This window comes from Bos taurus, chromosome 15 (assembly GCF_002263795.3).
Source record: "Bos taurus isolate L1 Dominette 01449 registration number 42190680 breed Hereford chromosome 15, ARS-UCD2.0, whole genome shotgun sequence".
Lineage (NCBI taxonomy): Eukaryota > Metazoa > Chordata > Mammalia > Artiodactyla > Bovidae > Bos > Bos taurus.
In genome coordinates this window covers 83,625,429-83,650,312 of record NC_037342.1, presented here as the reverse complement: position 1 = coordinate 83,650,312, position 24,884 = coordinate 83,625,429, and the positions used below count along the sequence as shown (strand labels likewise).

General features: G+C 56.4%; 1 protein-coding gene across 1 annotated transcript in view; it reads right to left on the bottom strand.

Moving 5' to 3' along the window:
• The window catches only part of GLB1L2 (galactosidase beta 1 like 2), a 39,881-nt gene extending 22,927 nt beyond the window's left edge, over positions 1-16,954 (bottom strand). The window contains exons 1-5 of the mRNA XM_005216620.4: positions 16,577-16,954; positions 5,876-6,073; positions 4,094-4,162; positions 3,621-3,716; positions 1,558-1,666 (exon numbers count right to left, since the gene is read on the bottom strand). Of these exons, the coding sequence (XP_005216677.2) occupies positions 1,558-1,666; positions 3,621-3,716; positions 4,094-4,162; positions 5,876-6,073; positions 16,577-16,917 (813 nt within the window). The 5' untranslated portion in view covers positions 16,918-16,954. The remainder of the gene's footprint in view (positions 1-1,557; positions 1,667-3,620; positions 3,717-4,093; positions 4,163-5,875; positions 6,074-16,576) is intronic.
• Between the last annotated feature and the right edge of the window lie 7,930 nt (positions 16,955-24,884).

Genomic DNA, 24,884 nt, shown 5'->3' with positions numbered 1-24,884 from the left:
ACTAGTTTATTCTGACAGTTTCTAACTCTCTGAGAGGCTCTAAGCTATTTGAATATCTTAAGCTTCCCGTGCCTCTCGAGGCTGGGAGACTGTAAACAATCGTATGCATAGCTGTAGGAGTCCGGGTAAACTTGTCAGGTGAGTTAGAGAGCCATCTGAGGGATTTAGATTTAAACACTCCTAATGCCCAGGAACTTTATTAATTGGAGCTGTAAGTTAACTCTTTGTCAGAGAGAGCAAGATGGTGGTGGGGGACAGCCCCCGGTAAAGTCAGAGGTGAGAGCACAAAGCAATAAAGTAGGCAGACTCTGTTTTTTGGGGGGTAGATGCTCAAGAATATCCAGGGGGTCTCCTGAGGCTCGATCCCGCCTTTGCATATGCCGAGCCTCCTTCCTCATGACCTTTGTCATGAGTGGAGTGCCTCTCGCTGGCTCCCGGCAAGTATTCTTGCCTAGAGAATCCCCATGGACAGAGGAGCCTGGGGGGCAACTGTCCATGGTGTCACAAAGAGTCGGACACGACTAAGCGCCTAAGCACAGCACCCAGAAAAAACTGTCCTGGATTAGGTATGACCTTTCTGTGCTTAAGAAGGATTCTGGGTCACATCCCAGCACAGCCACCGGCCCTCAGCCCCACCCCCACCTCTGCTGCCCAGCCTACGACAGCTTACTGAATCGTCTTGGCAAGCCCATCTTCCTTGCAAAAATCTAGACTAAGAATTTTCCTAGCTTCTTGCTTCTTTCATGACTGAGGCTGCCAGATTTAGTAAGTAAAAATACAAGACATCCAGTTATAATGCTTGAACTTACAACAAATAATTTTTAAATAAGCAATGAATTTTTTAATGTAACTGCCCCATGCAATATTCAGGACATATGTATACTTAAAAAATGTATTTCTTGTTTATCTGAAGTTCACATGTAACGGGGGTCTCCTGTGTTTAACTTGCCGGCCCTACATAGGACCAGCAGTTCCTTTGATCTATGTGCTGTGAATATCCCAAACCATTGACTCACAGCCGTTTTTATCAATGAACTAATTTTTTAACTGTGCTAATTTCTCAGTGTCACACTTCTTGCTTTTACAGAAGCAAGAGTTTATTTGCATTCCTGCTTTTTCATTGGTTCCAATTATTAGATGCCACATTAAGACACTTTCTGGCCCAAATGCATTTTAAGACGCCCGTTTTGAATGATAAGCCCGCACCGTGCAGCGCCCTTTGGGAGCCGAGGGATGGACTCGGGACGCCATCAGTGGAGACTATAAGGAGAAGGCCCCCTCTTCACAGGCGAGGGGCTGTCCCAGGGGCGCCTCTCCAGCGGAGCTGGGCCCTGCACTGCGGGACGGGACGGACGAGCCGTCCCCCAGCACCCGGCGCCGCAGCCCCGCGCCCGCCCGCACTGCGCCGGCCTTCGGAGCATAGGCCCCGGCAGCGCAGCACCAGGCAGGCCGCCGCGGAGGAGGGTGGCGGCCGCGGGAAGCGCCGTGAGCTGAGAGCCTGACTGGGCTGCGGCACCGGTGCGGGGCGCGGAGGACAGGCCCAGTCTGCTCTTTTACCTGGAGCGGCACCACCCTGAGCATCAGGTGGTCAAAATAAAGGTCCACTGCCTCCGTGAAGCCCTTGTACGTTGTTCTCAGCCTCATGTCAGGGTCTCGGAGTAACCAGCTTGAATGAAAAGGGGAGGGTGATTAGTTTCACCATCTGGGGGTTTGCTCTGAGCAGGATGATGGCTGAAAGGAAGCAGCTTCAGGGAGCCCAGGGGTGACCCTGGAGGCCAGTCAGGACGCAGGGCAGACGCTGGCGCGGGCCAGAACCTGCTTTCTCCCCGAGGACCCAGCACCACTGGCCATTCTAGTTCTGAGTCATGGCCAGGTGTCTGGCTGCCAGTCAGAGGGACCAAAGCTTTCATTGAAGCCAAGGCCCATGTCTCAAGACTTTACACAACATCTCATCAAAGAGGGACGAAGAGAAAGGGGTCAGGGATCACTAGGACTGGAGGACACAGGGGTCGCCTTCTGCTATCAGCAGAAAAAGCAATCCTGGGGGCCAAGAGAAGGGGTCTGGTCTCCTCTCTCTGGTCCAGCTGCTCCCCATCTGAACGGGCTCCTCAGCATCCAGAGCTCCACCTGGGGTGTGGGGGGAGGGGGAAGGGGGGATGGGTTGGGGGAGGGAGGAGGGGGAGGGAGGGGGGTACCCTGGAGACAAGGTTAACCCTGCCCCTGGGCCGAAGGGGGAGGGGTGGGGGAGGGGGAGCAGCGGGAGGGGAAAGTGTGGGGGAGTGGGGGAAGGGTGGGGGGGATGGGAGAGGGGAGAGGGAGGAGGAGCTGGAGACAAAGAAGGCTAACCCTGCCCTGGCCTGCCCGTGGTGTTCACCCCACAGGTAAGCACGGAGCACCACTTCCAGAACCGCAGCCAAGGTGTTTTCCTTCTCATACAGATTCTGAGGAACGTTTATGTTTTCCTGCAGAAGGCCCCAGTGCTTCTCGCATCCTGGTCCAGAAGAACTGAACAGGCTGAGAAAGCCATCACTGGGTCAGGTCACTGGGTGACCGTGGAGAGACGGCCCCCTGGGGCCCGACGCCCGCGTCCGTCACAGGGAAAGCTCTGGTCTCTGGTCCCCGCTAGGACTCCCTCTGTTAGCAGCACGGTCAGCTCTACCTCCTGAGAATGCCCGCCTAGGACCTGAGCGGGGGTGCAGGGCGGCCTGAGGGCTTCAGAGCTCAGACTTAACTGGGCACCGCTGACACAGGGTTTCTAAGCCGCGGGGAGGAGGGACAAGGCTGCTCTGGCTGTGTGAGCCTCAGGGCCCCTCGCCGAGCTGAAGGCCCAGCGACAGAAGGGGTCTGGGCAGTGGGGCGGGCCTGGTTGCCCTGGAGATGAGAGTGAGGCCTTTGCACAGCAGAAGGCGGCACATGGGACCAGCCCGCTACCCTCTGGGGGGCGGACCCGGGAGAGGGAGCTAGCAGCTAGAACAGACTAGCAGCCAGACCCCTTCTCTCAGCCCCCAGGATTGACAGGCATGGACCCTGTCAACAGGAAACCCTTCTGCTGGAATGTTACTAGTGGTAGTAACACCTGGGACCAGGGCTGGCCCTGGCTCCAAGTAATCCTGCCCGACTCCTGAGCCAACCACAGGCACGGTTCTGACTTCTCTGGAGACCCCATCCCAAGACAGCTCATCAGGGCCTGAGATCTGAAGGCAAAAGATAAAACTAAAACTGCGTGTTTCTCCTCTACGTTATCAAAATGCTTGCCCTTAAAAACAAATGCTTCGTAGCACACCTAAGGAACAGGAGGGTGGGTTTGACTTCTTCCATTTTTCAGAAAGTGAGGCTCGTCTGGAGCGGGCGGGACCGGACCGAGGCCGAGCCCCACAGCAGGGCCCGGCGCCTGAGAACGGCCGCCCGCGCCTGCGGCACAGAGCCACATGGAATCTGACGAGGACAGCAACTGTGACGTCACTGACGAGGCTGCCCTTTGGGGGCCACTTATTCTGAAAAAGAGCCTCAGCACAGGGTGAAACGTTCATGTAGGCAGCAGCATCAGCCCACGGGGTGCTCAGCACTCACACGAGCGCACAGGGCACCCCCAGCCACAGCCGAGGCCCAGCCCCGCTCACCTGGGCAGGCCCCCGAGGTCCACCTCGCTGCAGATGTAGGGGCCTGGACGCAGGATCACCCACAGCCCCACCTCTGCTGCCAGCAGGATGAAGGCCCTGGGGGGTTGGAGTAACCCACTCTCAGGACTCGGAGCCGGGGGGAACAAGGCCCAGGGGCCCCTACCCTCACCTGCCCAGCCCTCCCTGGGGGGCTGGGGATGCTGAGGGCAGGACGCCCCCTGCAGAGCAGAGACGCCCTCCCCCACCCCCCCGGGGTCACCGCCGGGGCCCCAGCCTGGGATGTCAGCGCGGCCACTCTGGGGAGGGACTGCAGGACTGTGCTTGGGGGACAGGCCCGGCCTGGGGGTGGCGGGGTCGTGATGGAGGGCGTGGGGCCAGCACAGGCTCCCCCCGCGGCCCCCTCTGCCCAGATGGCCCATGGGTCCCCGCCCCTCAGACCCCCAGCCCCACCCCAGCCGGGTCACAGAACCTACTCCAGGTCCAGGTTCCCAGAGAAGTCGAATGTGCCTCTCTCCGGCTCGTGGAGGTTCCATGGGACGTAGCTGTGGCAGGGAAGAGGGTGACAGGCGTGAGGCCCCCAGTGGTTCTCCACTCTGTCTCCCAGACCAGCACCTCCGTCCCTAAAACCCTCATGACGGCTGAAGATGGATTTCTCAGGTATGCCGTCTAAGCAGCGTCAGGGCTGGAATGGAGAAAAACTGGAGAGACCGGGGAGCTTGCAGAAGCAGGGCAAGCCCTCCCCCCAACGCTGCCCCCCGGAGAAGGGCAGAGGGCCAGGAGATGGGGGGCATCCCTCCCTCCCCCTTCTCCATCATCCTGTATCTTCACCAGAGAAAGAAGTAACTTTATGGGCAAAGCAGTTAAAAGTGAGGCAGGCTAAGACCTGGAACCCTTGCCGAGGTGCCTGCGCCTGGACAAACACAAAATACAGCAACAAAATACAGAGTAACTATAAGAGACCAAACAACCGCACACACGTGGGGCAAAGTGCAGCCAAGACACAGGAAGACCCAGAACCCAGCTGCCATTTCCCAGGTGCGGGGGCAAAAGCAGGGTCCATGCAGCACCCCTCCACGCAGCATCACCAAGTGGCGGACCACCTCGTCCCCACGCCAGCCCCCCAGACATCCCCACCCCCGGGAGGAGCCCCCGTTTCTGCTCTTGCTCCCCCCAGGTACACCCTCTCCTGCGACCCTCCTCTGGCCTCTGGTCAGTGCCTACTGATTAGAGTCCTAGAACCCTGGTCGGCAACAAAAGTAGGGTAAAAAGGAGTCCTACTCATCAGCACCACTCTAATGCAGTACTCAGAGTCCCAAACCCTGTCACAGACGGAGGTTCTTACCCTGAAGAGAGTATCAGGAAATGTAAGTTCCTTAAGGGGCTGCCTCTGAGTCCCCGCTGCCCCTCTCCTGGATGCCACCCACAGCAGCCTCTGGGGGAAGGCCCCTGATTGCAAAGGTGAACAGGTGGCTTCCTGCTTCCACCTCAGACTCAAGAGCTCAGACTCTCCTGCTCTTAAAATGCAAAATGCTCAGCCCATCAGGAGCCCTGTAACAGGAGCATGTGCCCCCAGGACCAGAAATAAATGGATGCCGCTAGGTAACCTTCCTGGAAAATCACATACTTTGTTCAACTATGATGTCATGGCTCAGAACACCCCGTAACTGTCCTTAGAACTGATTTCAAAATCGGTTCATAAACTACCAAGAAAACCCACGTCCTTGACTTGTAATCACACATTTTTGCCTGAAGTTTTCATAACCCAGCCTGATCATGCACTTGGTTTCATAGACTTGGGTCCAAATATCTGTTGGAAATGCTGAAAAAGACATCCACAAAATGATCAAGATTTTTTTCCCAACCGAGCACACGTGGTAACTGATTCCCCGATCAGCACAGAGGCCAGTGGCCACCGCGAGCTGACCCTGCGCTTGTTCCAGGATGGAAGCCCCAGCTTCTGAAGACGGTTCCAGAAAGCGATATGGAGACAGGTGTGCTGGGAAAGTCCACACACACCCCGGCAAGGGGGGCTCCTTCCTTAGACCCCCGGGGGTGCTGGGCTGCTCCCCTTTAGAGGCCCGCGGGAAGCCGGGCTCCTCTCCTGTACCCACGAGGGCCGGGCTCCTCCCCCTTAGAGACCCGCGGGGGGGCCCGGTCTCCTCTCTTAGACCCACGGGGGACCGGGCTGCTCCCCCTTAGACCCGCGGCCCGAAGCCGGGCCAGGTGAGAGGCGCGGGGCGCGGGGCGGCGCTCACGTGGTCAGCGTGTTGAGGCCGCAGGCCCGCAGCTTCAGGAGCCGGTCCCTCCAGTAGGCCCGGGGCACCCGGAAGTAGTGGACGGAGCCCCCGAAGATCCAGAAGGCCGAGTTCTCCAGCTTGAAGTTCTGGCCATCGGCACGCAGCCCCAGGTGCCGGCGCCGCCACAACGAAGCGCCGAGGCCGCTCCAGTCCAGCCTGCGGGAGACAGGGCCTCAGAGCCGGCCTGCCAGCCGGGCGCGTGGGGTGTGGGCAGCCGGGCCCCCGCCTCCGCCTCCAGCCCCCGGACGGTGCCCGACGCTAGACTCGAGGCCGCCACGCAGCTCACGCGCCTAGCGGTGCTCACACCCAGCCAGCGAGGAACAGACAAGACGAGGAACAGACAAGACGGCTTTCAACGCGGGGCTGCGCTCAGAAGGGAGGTCGGGGTGCACGCGGGCAGGGGTCTAAGGGCAGAGAAGCTGCCTTTTGGTGCTGGGACCGAGAGGACTCGGGGCGGACGGGGCTTCCTACAGCGGCCACCGGACACACATCAAAGCAGCAGCTACTTGACAGGTACCTCGGGGTCACCTCAAGGTCACAGCCCCCAGGCTGGCGGTGCAGATACCTGAAGAGAGGGACCAGTTAGGAACAGCGTCTGCTCAGGGACCGAGCGTCCAAGGCTCACATTCCTGAGGAGGGGGTGTGGCCGAGGGGCGTCTGGACGGGGAGCGCCCACCAGGGGGCTGCCAGGAAGGTGAGTCCATAGAATGTGCCCCCGGCAGTCGGAGGGCTGGCGGGGCGGGTAGGGGGCCCTCACGCGACACAGAACCCCACCCCATCTCCCCTCCAGCCCGTCCCGGGAGGAGGGGAGTGGTCAGGGCTGCCTTGGCCCTGCTGTGAAAAGGCCCCTAGGCGTCTCTGGTCTTCGCATTTATCTTCAAACAGAAGCTAAACTCAAACTCGGGTTGAAAGAGGCACGTGACAACCAGCGCTGGCTGAGGCACAGCCTTGCCCGCCCGAGCCTCTCCGGCCGCAGGCATGTGTAGAGGCCACCTCTCCCCCCGCTCCACACCACGGGCTCAGGTCTGACGAGCCACAGAGCAGGCAGTGTGGACCATTGCCGCAGCCCGTGCTCCTCAGCGGTGCAGACCCGGCTGGTCCCACACCTGGTCCTCCTGAGACCGGGGCAGAAACGGAGATGTCTCCCCCGCAATGACAGTCACTGCACGTCTGCGGAAGCGAGACACAAGAGGCAGTGGCAGGGACAGCCACTGTGGACAGTCTGGAGAGCCCCTCGAAGTCTAGAAACAGAGCTACCGTGTGATCTGGCAACCCCACTCCTGGGCATGTATCTGTAGGACCGTAATTCCTTACCAGCTGAGCCACAAGGGAAGCCCAAGAACACTGGAGCCGGTACTCTCCCTTCTCCAGGGGATCTTCCCAACCCAGGGAGTGCACCGGGGTCTCCTGCACTGCAGGCAGATTCTTTACCAGCTGAGCTATCACGGAAGCCCTATAATTCAGAAAGACACGCACCCCTACGTTCACTGCAGCGCAATTTACAACAGCCAGGACATGGAAGCCACCTAGATGTCCCTCGGCAGATGAAAGGATAAAGATGTGGTACAAAGGAATATTACTTAGCCAAAAAAGAACAAAATAGTGCCATTTGCAGCAACACAGACGGACCTAGACAGTTCATACTGAGGAAAGTAAATCCAGGACAGACACATGGCATTGCTTGTGATGTAGAACCTAAGCAGACAGGTACAAACGAGCCTACAGCGTAGAGCTACAGTCACGGATGTGAAGACACAGCTATGGGCGCCGCGGCATGGGGGAGGAGCACACTTGGAGACCGGGAAATGGTCATCTGTGGGCAACTGAGAACCCATCAGTGGCTCCTTCCCCAAAAAGTTTCACGTTCCGAGTGACTTAAAATCAAATTTCAAAATACATTTCCCAAATGACCACCTGCTTGGGGACGTGGAAACAAAAGCAGTATCTTTGAGAGGAGAGTCTGCACATGAGCCCTGGCCCTCCCCGGGGCAGTGCCGTCCCTGAGGGCTGGGGACCCTGAGCCCTGGCCCTCCCCTGGGCGGTGCCGCCCCTGAGGGCAGGGGACCCTGAGCCCTGGCCCTCCCCGGGGCGGTGCCGCCCCTGAGGGCTGGCGACCCTGAGCCCTGGCCCTCCCCTGGGCGGTGCCGCCCCTGAGGGCAGGGGACCCTGAGCCCTGGCCCTCCCCGGGGCGGTGCCGCCCCTGAGGGCTGGCGACCCTGAGCCCTGGCCCTCCCCTGGGTGGTGCTGTCACTGAGGGCTGGGGACCCTGGCTCCGTGGCACAGCCCTGCCCCAGCACCTGGGGCCATCATCTGTCGTAAGTGCTCACAAGGGCTGCATGAGGGTCGGACACCAGGGAACTGCAACGAAAGAGCCTGTGACAAGGCGGCCCTCACGAGCCTCGAGGCATGCTGTCCTGTGAGGCACGCAGGGAAGGGCTTAACGACGACTTGTTAAAGAGCTATCTCACAAGCAACAAAAGCATCTTCTCGCTGTTTGAAATCAATTCATTTTAACATGCTTTGCAAACAGAATAGCTTCAGTGGGTTTTCTGTGTCCCTGATATGAACAATCCCAATCTTTCCCATTTAATTCAGCTGCTGCTGCTGCTGAGTCGCTTCAGTCATGTGGGACCCCATAGACAGCAGCCCATCAGGCTCCCCTGTCCCTGGGATTCTCCAGGCAAGAACACTGGAGTGGGTTTTCATTTCCTTCTCCAATGCATGAAAGTGAAAAGTGAAAGTGAAGTCTCTCAGTCGTGTCCAATTCTTCACGACCCCATGGACTGCAGCCTACCAGGCTCCTCCGTCCATGGGATTTTCCAGGTAAGAGTACCGGAGTGGGCTGCCATTGCCTTCTCCATTTAATTCAGCATTTCACTATATGTAATGTGCTGGACGTTGTGCCAAGCCATCTTATTTCAGTTGTCCATTTCATGGTGAAAGCACTGTCCGCTGGGCTGCTGTCTGAAGCCAAGGGTTTGCAAACGCCAGACTCCACCCCCTCCCCACCTTGTGCCTGCGTGCAGTCTGCCAGCTGAGAACGGTTTTCACATTTGTGAATGGTTGGAAAAAATCAAACGAAGAGTACTTAGGGACATAAAACAGTTATATTGAATTTGACATTTCGACATCCATAATTTTACTGATAACCCACCATCCGTCTACACACAGTCTGTGCTGCTCGGGGCTCAGCAACGTTGTGATGGCAGACAGCAGGGTCCTCAAACCTGGACACACTCTCCACCTGGGCCTTGCAGGACCCTGCCCACCTGCCCTGGAGTGTGAGCCCCAGCACGGCACAAGGAGGCCTGTGAGCTCCATGGTCACCCCCAGGCCGCCTCCCGCCCCCACCTGGCTCCCGGGCCACACCTGGCTCTGCGCTAGCTCCTGCTGCTCGTGGGAGGCCTCCAGCTCACCCACAGCCGAGCACGGGCTCCTGCGTTCTGACCACATCTTCCCCGGTGGTGCACAGGCTTCCGTAGCCTTCAAGCCTCAGACGACCGCCCTGCGCTCACCCAGGCAAGGACACGCAGAGCTGCATGCAGATTCTCTGCTTCACAACAGGCACACTGATCACTGACCGTCCAGCGGTGAATGCACAAATACACATACAAACACACACACACACATACAGACACCCCACTGAGCAATCATCCCACCAAGAAGCAATCCCTGATCACTGGCCAGAACTTCAACAGAAAAGCTCCTGGAGTTCCCCAAGTCACTGACATAACTTCTGTTCACAACCCCATCTCCCCAAAAGCTGTGAGGGCCTCCCCCACTCAGCAGGTACAGGGGTGCAGGTGGGGTCTCTGTGAGCCCTTGTCCCAACACAGTCCCGGCAGAAACACACACTCCGTGGTCTGCACCCCAGGGGATGACAAGTCATTGGGCACGTCTGTCTCCAGGACTGCCTTCCCCTGCAGGTCCTACACCTGGAGCTCGTTAGAAACGCAGACACGCAGGCCCTACTGGGACCTACTGAGTCTGAGTCTGCACTGTGACCATTCCCCGGGGTAGACCTGAGAGCAGCCTGCAGCGTATCCTCTGATACACGTCTGCAGAGCCTCCTCCGGGGTGGGGCTTCTCCTTACCCGTCTCTCTAGATCCTATGATTTTGGAGATTAAAAAACCTTCCTCTTGGTGCTCATTAAGAGGGGTAAAATCAACACTGAAAACAGCAAAACTGCAGCTGCTATTGAAGGCCGAATGCTGGAGAAGCAGCTGCCTGAGGACTTTCTGGTAGGTAACTAACGAGTCCTCAATAAACTAATAATAGGGATGGCTGCACAAGGAAACCCAGGGTGATAAACGCCGGGTTTCTCCAAGGAAGACTCTCTGGTAGGTAACTAACGAGTCCTCAGTACACTAATAACAGGGATGGCTGCACCAGGAAAATAAATGCTGGGTTTCTCCAAGGAATTGACTGTGAGAGAACGAGGTGATGCATGTCAGAGCCCCATAAACACCAACGTAAATAGTTATTAATACAGACGATGATCATCAGCGCTGCTGCTTGTAACACTAACAACCACCTCTGGCCGCGCAGCTGACAAGCCACGATCGAGCAAGGCACCAGGGCTTGTGGCAGGGCCTTCTGACAGAGGACTGTGAGCTCGGAGCCCACAACCCCAGGAAACCCCTACTTCCTGCTGCTATCCCGTGAGCAGTTCATTCCTGATGAAACTTAAAAAAAAAAAGATTTATTTGTTGGGCTGCTCTGGGGCTTTGCAGTGGCACATGGGATCTTCAGTTTTCAACGTGGCACGCAGAACATTCAGTTGCCACATGCAGGATCCTGTTCCCTGACCAGGGCTAGACCTGGGCCCCCTGCACTGAGGGCAGAGTCTCAGCCACCAGACCACCAGGGACGTGCCCTGATGACACTTTCCGAGGAGACCAGGGCTGCTGCCTTCCTTCCAGCGAGAGCTCCCACCTACGCTCTCTTCTGGATTCCGGTCACCTCTCTGTTGTAGGACGAGCAGGCTTTTGGTCCCGGAATGACCTGGGCGGCTGGCCTGGGCCCTGACTGACGGCTATGGAGGGGCTCCTGGCAGAGGACACGCGTCAGGACCCCTGGCAGGCCTCCCCGGGGTGGGGCGGGCTGGGGCAGGGGCCTGCCTGAGCCTCACCCCGCTGCAGCTCGAGGGCCTGAGACAGGGCGCAGGCTACCCGTTCCTGGACGTGGTCACACGTGCCGGCTGAGCGGAGGCGTCAGGGAAACAGACAGGTGTGCGGTGGCTGGCCAACCAGCTCCTCCTGTGAGATGAGCCCCAAAGCACTCCCCACTCTCAGAGAGGGAGACGGCTGATCCCACCACCTCCTTGAACGAGGCGGTTGGGATCGGTCTGAAACGTCCCGACAGAAGTTGAGTGGGTCCCCATGGGTGGGGCGGACACTGCGCCAGCCTGGGGCTGAGCGGGGCTGGCAGGCTGCCTGCAGGCACGGCCGCCTCCTTGCCCTCTGTCCTCCGTACGCACGTCCAGACCTGGACGGGCCAGCACCCCACGCCCAGCAGAGACGACACAGTCAGTGCCAGGGCCTGCGGCCAGCGGCACCTGCAGCCAGCAGGTCCAGGGAGGCTCACCCAGCGACGGGCTGACAAGCGGACAGGCTGGCACGTGAGCTGGGAGCCTGCGGGAACAGTCCTCCCACCCCCAGAGCAGGAGTCCCGGCTGGCCCAGGCGGGAGGGAGTCCTGCTCCGCACATAACGCACACCGGTGCCCGCTCGGGAGGCTCCACTGAGTCTGTGTCCAGGGCTTCGCTCTAAAGCTGCTCACCGTGAAAACACACCGCCGGTCCACATGGCCGTGCCTGAGGCCGTCACCCAGACGGACACGAGGAAGACACCTCACACTCTGGACTGAAATACATGCTTCTCCTCATCACTCTGAAGACGGATGTGGCCACACGCTCCTGAGGCCCAGCTTCATCAGCCACCCCGTCTCCAGAACCGCCCACCTGGGGCCTTGGGGTCTCACCAGGCTTCAGCTCTGTGCACGCCTCCCTCAGTCGGGGGTGCTGGGGGCCTGGGGAGGGATCCACCTGGTCCCCGTTCCTGGCCAGCGCCTCTGACACCCTACCCTGGAAGAGTGGCTCCTGCATCAACGGGTGAGCCCTGAGAGCTGCAGCTCTGTCCCGAGTCTGGCCCAGCTTCGCGGACGCGCTCCTTGGCCGTGTGCGCCAGGCCTTGGCTCCTGCTTTGCTGGGAGAGGCATTAACTGTTTCCAGAGGGCTGGGCCTTCCGTCCATCGGGCAGCATCCACAGGCCTGTGCCCACTGCTTCTGGCACCCCTGCCCATCCCCGTGGGAAGGACCTGGTGGGCAGGGTTGGCTGAACACCCAGGCCCCGCAGGCCAGGCGGCAGCCCTGTCTAAAGCCCGCAGGAGTTAGTATGTGAACGAGCATCTACTAGAGGAGACCCCAAGACCCCGTCGTGCAGTTACACTCCTCATTCAGATTCAAGCACACAAGAACAGCAGGAAGTGATCAGACGCCACGGGACACCATGCTCTCACTTTGGGGAACGTTCCCACTGGCAGCATCAACAGAGGAAGTACCAAGAAGGGAAAGCTCTGTGAGCAAGCCTCCAGGTGCCCCCATGACAAGACTCGGATCTCAGGCTCGAGGAGTCAGAATAAAAGGGTTGCAGCGAACAAGTGCAGCCTAAATAGACTGCTTTCAAGGTCCACCCCGTGGGACTCACCTCCTGAGACCGACGAGAGCTGGGTCAGCTCTTAGAGGACACAGACTCGACACACAGATCAGCCAATTTGCCCCTCAGACTACAGAGCTCAGGCTGATCCAACAGAAAGAGAATCTGCTATTTACTTACTGTAAATGTCGATCAAGACTTAAAATGAGCGCCTCATAGAGTCAGAGACTCTAGTACAGAAATATCGCCAACAGATGTTCACTGCAGCCTGGTTTGCAGCCGTGGATGTCTTTCAGGAGGGGGTGGTTTAAATAACTGGACAGAGAGCCGCCTATAGCCGTCTCTGTACACACGGGACACCCCTGAGCATTGCCGCGATGGGGGCCGCCTCTGGGCGGGGAGATGGGAGCCCAGGGACCTCATTTTCCCCTTTACTTTATGTGAAGACTTCATCCTTCTTCCTAGATGACCTAGTCACAAAATAACCTGTGTAAGAACAACAACACAAGCTGTTCCTGAAAGGAACAGCCCCACCAACCATCGCGGGAGGCGGGGGCGGGAGCAGGGGGCATTAACCAAGGGTCTCCCACAGACCCCTGTCGAGAAGTGTCCACTCTCTTACCACGAGCCTCTAAGAATCCACCGCCCTGTCGTCCAGGAGAGGCACCACACGAGGGGGACTCTCAACATGGCCTCTGATAGCCAGACCAATTGATTTAAGCAAACATAAAAGTGAGTGGTGAGCAGGAAACAAGCCCCCACTGCTGGGGGCTGGATGGGGGCCTGGTGCCCTCAGGCCCCACGTGTCCCGAGAGGGTCTCTGAGCCCCGGCGTCTCCTGCTGCTTCACCATAATAGCATTCCAGGTGACAGGACAGGCCTGGGGTCGCATCATGGAAAGAAGCCTGTTTACTTCGCCAGCTCCTTCCAAGAGGAGAGGACTCCTCGGCCGAAGTCCTGATATTTGGGGGGCCGAGGCTCTGGAAGCCTCAGGGCTGGTCTCTGGGGCACCCCAGTCCCCCGATCACTGACCCTCAGCGTCCACGCACCTGCTGAGACCCCGGTCCTCCGATCACAGAACCTTAGCACCCACCCTCTCCTCTAGCACAGGGTCTCAGACACCTGCCCCCCCCTTCCCCACGTGTGTCAGGGGTGACACTCCCATGGGCTGAGAGCTTCGCTGCCAGAACATGAGAGCTGGAGCATTCCAGCGGCGATGACTCGGGCCCCACGGAGAGCAGCGTCCAGAACAGAGGAAGTCCATAAATCCCGTGACCTCACAGAGGCCCAGAAGGACACGGTCCGGCACTCACGCCCTCAGAAGAGACCAAAGAGAGCGGCCTGGTTCCAAGGCTATGACTCGTGTCCCCGGGGCGCCCGAGAGGTCCTTCTCCTCTCCCTCCCAGGGGAGGAGCGAGCTTCGGGAACCCAGACCCCAGCAGGGCGGGGAGCAGCAAAGATGACCTCCCTCGGGAAGTGATGCAGGCAGCCTGCCGCGGCTCTGGCCCTGCCGACTGTGCAGCTGACCTCTAGCTTAGAGAGACGCAGAGCTCTCGGGGGGGCTAATCAGTGAGGCGCAGATTCTGAGGGAAAGTCCTGAATGGGAACCACGCCCTCGTCATACCAGGCAGGCATTCTTGTGCTTGTGGAGACGGGGAGGTTTGGAGCCGAGGTTCACCCAGTATGCACACCCTGGACCCCAAGTAACATGCCAAGCGGAAACTGTCAGCCAAGGCAGAGGATTACACCTCTGTAAGCTTGAGAGGATGCCAGCTGGTGTCTGAGGCCAAACGCAACATGTGAGCGTTCTCGGGGAGATGCGAGCGCGGGGCACAGGGGCAGCAGTGAGCTTCCGGGGCTGGTGGACCCCACTCTGTCAGAGCTGCGGAGGCCGCTCCACGGAGGGCGCACGTGTCAGAGCCCAGCAGACGCACCTGCTGCCCGTGCAGCTGGCTACACGACGACTGTACCGCCATCAAGGGATTTTTTAAGACCAATGTTCAAGCTAAAAAACCAAAGGTTGAAATCTTCCTCAAAAGTCACCTCGGTCCTCTTATTTCTTGGATACGATGTCAGTAAACAGCAGTGGTTGACCGTGAACCAATCCAGGTAAAAGTTTATGGGGAAAAAAAAGGCTGCAGCCAAGCAGCCCCTCCCCCCACCACCACACCCGCCTCTGACCTGGAGCTCCCCGCTCTGCTGCCTGTCCCCGAATGACCTCTGCTTTGGGGGCTGCGCCCACGTTCCCAACAACAGCTGGGAGAGGCCCCACTCGGCTGATGACCTGGCCACAGGGGCATCAGGCAGGGGAGGGACCTGGCTCTGGCCTCCAGACGCAGGCCTTGGTGTCCAGCCCAAGCGGGATGGAAGGACCTGAGCAGAAGGTGCCCATGAGACACAGCTCGGAAGATATCAGGAGACAAGTGTTCTGGAGGGCCTAAGAGGCAGCCCTGACCCAGCATGAGCTTCTCCGGCCTCCGTCTCGCCTGCCGAGAAAGAAGGCGCAGCAGGAAAGCCATGTCCTTCCTAAACGCGCCACACCACTGCCAGGGCAGGAGCCGCGCCCTTCGTCCCCGGCTGCTCCATGGACCCGACCCTTCCTGCCGCCAGACGCGCACACGTTCCCTCGCCCGTGAGAGCCCGGCTTCTTTACCTCCTCTCCCTCCAGACCCCAACAAGCACCTGCCCTCTTCTCGCGCCTCCTCCTGGGGACTGTCAGGGGCACTGCCTGGCCCATCTCAAGCCCCTCACAGCCATCCCCGTCCCCGTGACCTGTCTGGGCCCCCCGCGAGGGCCGCTGCCTCTCTGACCTCCAGCATCCAAGCGTGTGCCCCTCCCATGCAGCGGGCTTTTCTCCCTGGGGTGTGGTCTCCTGGATACCTGGGTGTATGTCGGAGGCTCCTGCCGCCTCTGCCTGGAGGGATTGCTCTGGAGTTTGCGTCAGCCCTGTGCCTCCAAGGGCCTGGACCAGTCCTCAAAGAGGAAGGGGAGAGATCACAGGCAGGATGGAAAAGTCTTGGGAGCAGCTGGGGAAATGAGACGCCCTGATGTTTTCTGAGCCCCAGAAAAGCATTTCCTTTTCCCAAACAATCCTGACACCTCGTTGTCTCCGAAACAAAGGTGTCACCTCAGACTTGGAAAGACGCAAAGGGAAAGAGTTCTTTCCCTCTCAAACATCGCTGTCTCCCAGAGGAAGTCCAGAGAAGTGTCAAAGACACAGAGAGAAGCAACAGATGAGGGTGGCGCGCCTGCTGGAGGTCCACTGGCTCAGCCTTCAGCTTCAGCACCAGCGTCCCTGCCTGACTTCCCGCACACTGGACGTTTTGAATATGGAAAGTTCCAGGCATCGACCTGAGAGATAGGGTCACAGCTGTAAAATCCTATAAACAAAGTCGGTAGGAAAATTCTAGGCTCAGGCACGCGCACAAGTGGTGGGTAAAGCATTCTATCCCCAAACGCACCCCCAGATAACATGTTATAAGGGAATGGGGAGTGGGAGCGGGTGAGCTGGTGCTGGTAGGCGAGCGGAAGACGCATCCCGAGAACGGAGCAACCACACCCAGACTAAGGAGCTTGGAGGACCCGCGGGACAGAGACCTGGGGACCGCTCTGGGCCGGGCAAATGGACCTTACGGAGCTGGAGCTCTGACCTCAGCCAGGCTGACCAGCCTCGCAGCTCGTTTGGCAGGAAATGTGGGGACCTCGGAGAAAAGCAGGGGACCTGGGGCTCGGCAGGAGGACTCGGGACGCGCACGCTGGGCACCTCGGAGAGGGGTCTCATGGCCAGTTCGGCGCGGACCCCTGCGCTGGAGGGTGGGGAGCCCCGACTGGGCGCAGACGCCGGGGCCGGGAGTGCAGCGCCTGGGCGCCGGGGGCGCAGAGGGGCCGGGCGCCAGCGCTCCTGTCGGACGGGGCCAGGGGGCCGCCCCGTGGGGACTGCCCTGGGGGGCTCCGGGCCGGCTCCGGGCTCGGGCGCAGGTGCGCGGGACGCGGCGTCAGCTCACCTGCGGAGTACCGGGAGGCACACGATCAGCAACACCGCGCCGAGAAGGAGGCTGGGCCTCCGCCGCACACTCCACTTGGGCATCGCGCGTCCGCTGCGCTTGAGCCACCCGCGCCGGAGTCCGAACCGGACCCGGAGGCTCGGCGGGGGCGGGGCCGCGCGCCGGTCGCCGGGGCAACAAGCCGCCGCGCTCCCGGCCCGCCGGTGCTCACTGGCTGCAGCCTGAGGCCCGGCCCCCGAGGCCCCGCCCCACCGCGCGGCCTCGGGGGAGGGGCGGCGGCGTCCGCGGTTTCCGGTCCTCAGCCCCGGCTCCCGGCGTCCCATCCCCGCCCGGCGCCCCATCCCCTCCCGGCGGCCTGGCCCTGAGAGGCGCTCTGAGTGGCAGAGACACTTTGCGGCTGGAGATGTGCAAACAGGAGCTGACCGCCTGGGCGCGCGCTGCGCAACCCCTGCACACTTGAACACGCGGCTGAAGTCACCCCCGGCGCGCTGAACGGGCGAGCAGGTGCGAAAGGTGCTTCCAAAGCCAACGCAGTATTTTAAAGCAGTTCAAATGCTGAGGAGAAAAGCTTTTTAAATAGTGACTTGTCATGTGAAAGTGAAAGTCTCAGTCGTGTCCAAGTCCTTGTGACCCCGTAGACTATACAGTCCATGGAATTCTCCAAGCAAGAATACTGGAGTGAGTAGCCGCTCCCTTCTCCAGGGCACCTTCCCAACCCAGGGATCGAACCCAGGTCTCCTGCATTGCAGGCGGATTCTTCACCAGCTGAGCCACCAGGGAAGCCCAACTGGGGAAGGAGTACCTCACAGCTGCATATTGTCACCCTGCTTATTTAACTCATATGCAGAGTACATCATGCGGAATGCTGGGCTGGAGGAAGCACAAGCCGGAATCAAGATTGCAGGGAGAAATATCAATAACCTCAGATATGCAGATGACACCACCGTTAAGGCAGAAAACAAAGAAGAACTAAAGAGCCTCTTGAAAGTTCAGTTCAGTGCAGTCGCTCAGTCGTGTCCAACTCTTTGTGACCCCATGAACCGCAGCACGCCAGGCCTCCCTGTACATCACCAACTCCCAGAGTTCACTCAAACTCATGTCCATCGAGTCGGTGATGCCATCCAGCCATCTCATCCTCTGTCGTCCCCTTCTCCTCCTGCCTTCAATCTTTCCCAGCATCAGGGTCTTTTCCAATGAGTCAGTTCTTCACATCAGGTGGCCAAAGTATTGGAGTTTCAGCTTCAGCATCAGTCCTTCCAATGAATATTCAGGACTGATTTCCTTTAGGATGGACTGGTTGGATCTCCTTGCATGTAGTTCAAGGGACTCTCAAGAGTCTTCTCCAACACCACAGTTCAAAGCATCAGTTCTTCGGTGCTCAGCTTTCTTTATAGTCCAACTCTCACATCCATATGTGACTACTGGAAAAACATAGCCTTGACTAGATGGACCTTTGTTAGCAAAGTAATGTCTCTGGTTTTTAATATTCTGTCTAGGTTTCTTCCAAGGAGTAATCTTAATTTCTTTTAATTTCTTTAATTTAATTGTCTTTTATTTATTTAATTTCTTTAATTTAAATGTCTTTTAATTTCATGGCTGCAGTCACCATCTGCAGTGATTTTTGGAGCCCCCCAAAATAAAGTCTCTCACTGTTTCCATTGTTTCCCCATCTATTTGCCATGAAGAGATGGGACCGGATGCCATGATCTTTGTTTCCTGAATGTTGAATTTTAAGCCAACTTTTTCACTCTCCTCTTTCACTTTCCTCTGGATCATCGAAAAAGCAAGAGAATTCCAGAAAAACATTTATTTCTGCTTTATTGGCTATGCCAAAGCCTTTGACTGTGTGGATCACAACAAACTGTAGAAAATTCTGAAAGAGATGGGAATACCAGACCACCTGACCTGCCTCTTGAGAAACCTGTATACAGATCAGGAAGCAACAGTTAGAACTGGACATGGAACAACAGACTGGTTCCAAATAGGAAAAGGAGTACGTCAAGGCCATATATTGTCACCCTGCTTATTTAACTTCTATGCAGAGTACATCACGAGAAACGCTGGGCTGGAAGAAAAGCACAAGCTGGAATCAAGATTGCTGGGAGAAATATCAATACCCTCAGATATGCAGATGACACCACCCTTATGGCAGAAAGTGAAGAAGAACTAAGGAGCCTCTTGATGAAAGTGAAAGAGGAGACTGAAAAAGTTGGCTTAAAGCTCAACATTCAGAAAACTAAGATCATGGCATCTGGTCCCATCACTTCATGGGAAATAGATGGGGAAACAGTGGAAACAGTGGCTGACTTTATTTTCCTGGGCTCCAAAATCACTGCGGATGGTGACTGCAGCCATGAAATTAAAAGACGCTTGCTCCTTAGAAGGAAAGTTATGACCAGCATATTAGACAGCATATTAAAAACAAAGGTCCGTCTAGTCAAGGCTATGTTTTTCCAGTAGTCACATATGGATGTGAGAGTTGGACTATAAAGAAAGCTGAGCACCGAAGAACTGATGCTTTGAACTGTGGTGTTGGAGAAGACTCTTGAGAGTCCCTTGAACTACATGCAAGGAGATCCAACCAGTCCATCCTAAAGGAAATCAGTCCTGAATATTCGTTGGAAGGACTGATGCTGAAGCTGAAACTCCAATACTTTGGCCACCTGATGTGAAGAACTGACTCATTGGAAAAGACCCTGATGCTGGGAAAGATTGAAGGCAGGAGGAGAAGGGGACGACAGAGGATGAGATGGCTGGATGGCATCACCGACTCGATGGACATGAGTTTGAGTAAACTCTGGGAGTTGGTGATGGACAGGGAGGCCTGGCGTGCTGCGGTTCATGGGGTCGCAAAGAGTCGGACGCGACTGAGCGACTGAACTGATCATGTGAAAAGCTACAGCATTGTGGATTTTCTTTAGACAAGTGTGTCTGGCACACACTTGTATGGCATGGGGACGGGTGCGAGGGGCCAACCAAAATATCCTCCTCCTTTGGGTCCACAGGTCTTGTTCTGGTCCTCACTCCTACCACTTTCAATTTTTTAATTTTAAAAAAGTCCAGATAAACCTCACATTTTAGGAAAAGACGAATAAAAGTCTTATTTTGGCACAGAATTATGTCACAAAGGAAGTTGTATGATATTAGGGCAAATTTATGCTTTCTAGCAATCACAAACCCAACTCATCCCAAGAACAAAATTCAGAGTTTACTGAAAGAAAATATGAAACGTGTCTAGGGAGGCTGATGTTTTCCACAGCACCAGAGTCTAGAAAATGCACACGCGGGCACACACGGCGCTGCATGTTTTGAACCTGTATGCTGCACTTGCGCGCAGCTCTGCACATTGAAAGCTGCTGGAACACAGTGAGGTGTTACTTCTGGAACAAGGACAAGCGCATTTACTTTGAAGAGTTTTTTTCCAGCATCAAGCAAATATTTGTCAGCTAGAGAAAGGTAAACCCAGGAGAGACAGAAAGGAAGAGACAAACAGGAAGTTGAAAGACCTGGGGCAGTGGGAGGGGTGGCTGGGCTGGCCCAGGGCCGGAGCCAGCCTCAAGTCTCCAGGGCGCAGTCTCTCCCCCTGAGCACACTCCCCAAAGCCAGTGTCTTCTATCCACTGTTTTTAAGACATAAAATTGCCTGATAGGTGTTAAGTCTTTGATAAAAGTGTGTTGGTATAATTGGAATGAGAGACGGCCCTCAAGACACACGGGGAAGGTGTCACAGGTGAGGCCCCCTTCCGCCTATGCAGGTACGTCCCAGACGCCCCACCTGCCCTGGTTCCTGGTGATGCTGCTGAGCAGCAAATAGCACAGTCCTTGGGGCTTCCCTGCTGATCCAGTGGCGAGAAATCCATGCTCTGGATAAAAGGGGCCCGGGTCTGATCCTTGGTCGGGGAGCTAGATCCCACAAGCAGCAACTAAAATTTGGCCGAGCCAAATAAACAAATATATTGTTTAAGTGAGCTAGGAGTCACACAAATTATTGCAAAAGTAATAAATGAATAAATAGCACAGTCCACTAAACACCAGGGCATCCTTAAGCTATTTAAACAGTACCAGATTCTCCTTTTTTTTTCCAGATGGGCTATAAAAACCATGAAATCCTTAGGCCAGCCCTGTGTCCTTTGTTTTTATTTATGGGGGAAAATGTGAATAACTCAGTGCTACAGAAGAAATCCTTACCCCTTAACCTGCTGAGAACTACAGACCTGTGGACGCACCCTACTCCTGGGTTAAGAACACATTTCCTTCATCAGGATTTAGTGATACCAGGACTGTACTGCAGAGCTGCTGCTGCTCCAGACGTGTTTGCTGAGGAGCCAAGACTTCGGGTTTTTAAAAGAGTAGCAAGAGGTGCCTTCAAGATACTCCTTTGCAGAATGCTTGATTGCTCTTGACCCTAAGCAGAACATGAAATTCTCACATCACTGGGCAGGGAGGCTACAGTTCAGTGACCCGGCCAATGGGGCTGTAAACAGTGGCGTGTGGGCAGATCGTACCTAATACCCGCAATGGTAACCTGCACAGGCCAACTTCCTCCTGCCGGGTGTGCAGAAAACACAACAAAACACGTGTTCCTTAAAGAACAGGGTCCTGCTGACCTCCTCCTCTCCCAGGACTCTCCTGCTGTCCCCCGCAGAGACAGGCGTGGACGAGAAGCGAGGAGAGGACGAGGAGCCCAGTTTCCATGTCAAGCTGCCAGAGTCTGGAGCCAAGAAACCATGAGTGGTGGGAGCATGGGGGACTCCTGGGAGTAAGTGAGCGTCATCTTAGCCCCGGACGAAAAGAACGCGGAAAACTGCTGTCCGTGAGGGGCACGTATATACCTGTGGCTGATTCATGCTGCTGTTCGGCAGAAACAAGCACCGTTCTGTAAAGCAATAAGCCTTCAATTAAAAAATAAATTAAAAAAAGAAGAAAATCCTTGTCCTTGGAAAGCGAGAAAGGAAAATGGGTCCGAGTCGGGACGGTCAGTCAAGGCCGACCCAGAAAGGCACATCCGGGCACTGGGGGCCTGTGTGTTTGCCGGGGCGACACCGGCTGCAGTGCTGGCCTGGGCGGTTCCCAAAGGCCACTTTGCAGCTCAGCCTCTGGGCGACTGAAAAGCAAGATCTGACTCAATAGCGTCCGTTCATCCAGACGGGATCGACAGCGTTTGGGTTCGCTGTGTGCGGAGCACTGTTTTGGGTGCTGGGGAGGCTTCAGTGGCCCCTGTCTCGGAGATGTCTGCCCCGGCTGAGGAAGTGGAACAGCAAAAATGCACAAACAAATCAGTCCTGTGTGTTCAAGGCGACACCGACCCTGGGCTCTTTAATCCGCGGGAATGGACCAGAGGCCAGAGGAGGGGTCGGGGAGCCCACCGGGGCCCCTGCTGCAGCTCGGGGAGCCAGAGCAGTGACAGGGGGCTCCTCCCTGGGGGGCTGGTCCAGGGTGGGCTGGGTGTGGGGAGCAGGCGCTCCCCTCCTTGGTGGTGCTGTGTGCAGGGACCCCGCTTTTGCGCCCAGCACCTCAGAAGCGGCAGCTGGATCGTGGCCTTTCTGTACCTCGTGGATGATTCGCTCCACCCGCCCGCAGTCACGTTTCGTCCCGTGCCACAGCTCGTTTGTATCTGTTGCTCCAGATGCTGGTCCAGGTACAAACACCACAAAAGGCCCGTGTCCCAGCCTGTCTCCAAGGCAGTGAATCCACAGCATAAAGGAAGTGGACGAGAAAAGGGGGTGTTGGGGGTGCTGTGTACAGAGACCTCACCCAGAGGGCGTCGCCGAGCAAAGCCCTGAGCGGTCACCTGCGTACTGGGCTGAGGTACGGCTGGCCAAGCAGAGAGGGCCCCAGGGGGCAATGCCCGGGGGCCCAGGCCTGCGGGGAGGTCGGGAGGGGGCAGGCCTGCAGGGAGGAGGCCGGGGGAACCAGGACCCCGTCAGGCAGGCCTTTCAGAGCAGAGCTCTGACTCAGGGACTCAGGGAGCCAGGGCAGGCTCTGGGCGTGCCCTCCACCATGTTTCCAGGGGTCATCTGGATGCCAGGAGTGGGGCGCAGTACAGGAAAGGGGACCGACTGGAGGCTACTGCAGACGTCCGTGCGCTAAGACAAGCGCAGCCTGGCATGGGGAGGACTCTTTGATTCCTAGATCGTTTGTGGGGCGAGAAAAATAAGGAGGTTCGAGAATTACTCCGTCACGCTGGGCCTAAGAAAGAGGAGGAACCAGGGTTGCCATCCCTGGGATGGAGGAGACTGGGAGGGTCAGCCTGTCCAGAGGCCCAGGAGCCCAGCTCAGGCCGGCTGGTTTGACCCGCAGAGGGTTTGGTTCACCAAGGACTCTGGCCACTGTGATGCAGGGGGGTGTGGAGGGGCCGGAGCAGCAGAACGGGCTAGGGAGGAAAAGGGGCCTCGGGGGGAAGCAGACAAGCCTCCTTCAAGGATATCTGCTGGCAAGAGGAATAGAGAAATGGGAAAGCGGCTGTGGCTCATGACCCTGAGTCAACGACACTGCCTAGTTCTCATCTCCATCTCGGGTGGGAGAAGGAAATCACAGCACTGGACATGGATATGCGATCGTGATTAAAGAGATGGAAGGCAGCGAAGCAGAATGGACGTGGTGCATCTCTGCAGCCACGTCCTGGGGGCCGTCGTGGGTGGGCTGGGCCAGGGAAGCGGGCTCCGGGGTGAGCAGACAGGGCCACGCACGGCAGCAGGCCTGCCTGGTGACAGAGTGATTGCAGATATGAGCCGTGTGAGCTGTCAGCATGAGCACCAGCCGCGCCCTCCGAGTCTGTCCTGAATATCTGAACATTCGCTTTCAAATGCAGGCGTGTGTGTGTGGGAGACGCCACAAAGTGAACCATTAAAACTGCATTAAGTTGAAGTAAAATAAAGCAATGGTTAAAGATTACTGTGAAAACTATCAATATCATCTACAAAAACAACTATTAGGAATTTTCATACAGTTTTATCCGCCTGGACTATGGCTCAGAGGGTAAAGCATCTGCTTGCAAGGAGGGAGACCCGGGTTTGTTCCCTGGGTCAGGAAGATCCCCTGCAGAAGGAAATGGCAACCCACTCCAGTACTCTTGCCTGGAAAACTCCACGGATGGAGGAACCTCGTAGGTTACAGTCCATGGGGTCGCAAAGAGTAGGACACGACTGAGCAACTTTTCTTCCCCTTTTCATATACTTAAGCACATTAGGAAATAAGTTGACAGCTAACAGGAATGTTAAGAGTACAGTAGCTTTGTAAGTGTCGGAAGACTATGACATCCTTTTGAACCAAGAAGAGATATATGAAATAGATGTATCTAAAATATAATTTTTAAATATAAATTACATAGACATTAGATATTCATAAAATGTAAAATTTTAAGATATTGGTAAGAATTAAGGTATATTTTTAAAGATTGTTTTAATCACAGTTTTTAATCATGGTTGAATTGTTTTGTGTTTACCTTTCCTAACATTACACAACAAGCTTTTCATAAACTGGATTTAAGTATTTAATTTCATTTTAGCCTTGTGTCTTGGGAGACAAGCTCTTCGTTGGAATTCTTGCCATTCTTAATAAAATTGGGAGGAACTTTGATGCAGGGGACAAGCTCCCGGATGATGTGCAGGTGCCTCTATCAGGAATCGCGTTTGATCCAGAAAAAATAAACACACGGAGACCAAGTGGTGAACAAGGAGCAGGCACATCCCCTCCCCCTGGACCAGCTTCAGAAGGACACAGTTCTCACGGTCCTTTAAGACCATTTCTTACAGCTTTGAGCTTGGTCCTTGTTGTTCAGTCGCTCAGTCGTGTCCAACTCTCTGCGACCCCGTGAACTGCAGCACGCCAGGCCTCCCTGTCCATCACCAACTCCCGGAGCTTACCCAAACCCTGTCCATCAAGTTGGTGATGCCATCCAGCCATCTCATCCTCTGTCATCCCCTTCTCCTCCTGCCCTTCAATCTTTCCCAGCATCAGGGTCTTTTCAAATGAGTCAGTTCGCATCAGGTGGCCAAAGGACTAGAGTTTCAGCTTCAGCATCAGCCATTCCAGTGAACGCTCAGGGTTGATTTCCCTTAGCACTCACTGGTTGGATCTTTGAGTTTCTTCCCAATTGGTTTTCAGCTGCCAAGGGACCCTTACACCTGCCCAGACTGTGACTCTCAGAGCCAAGTTCCTTCTACGAAACAAAATATAAATACAGGAGACCTTTTCCCTGAGTTTATATTTTGCTACATACCTGTCAGTGATGTTACAAAATATATATTTTGTATCTCAGATATCTGTACAAAAAGTTTTCTTGAAGTTCAACAGTGTGTTAGACAATA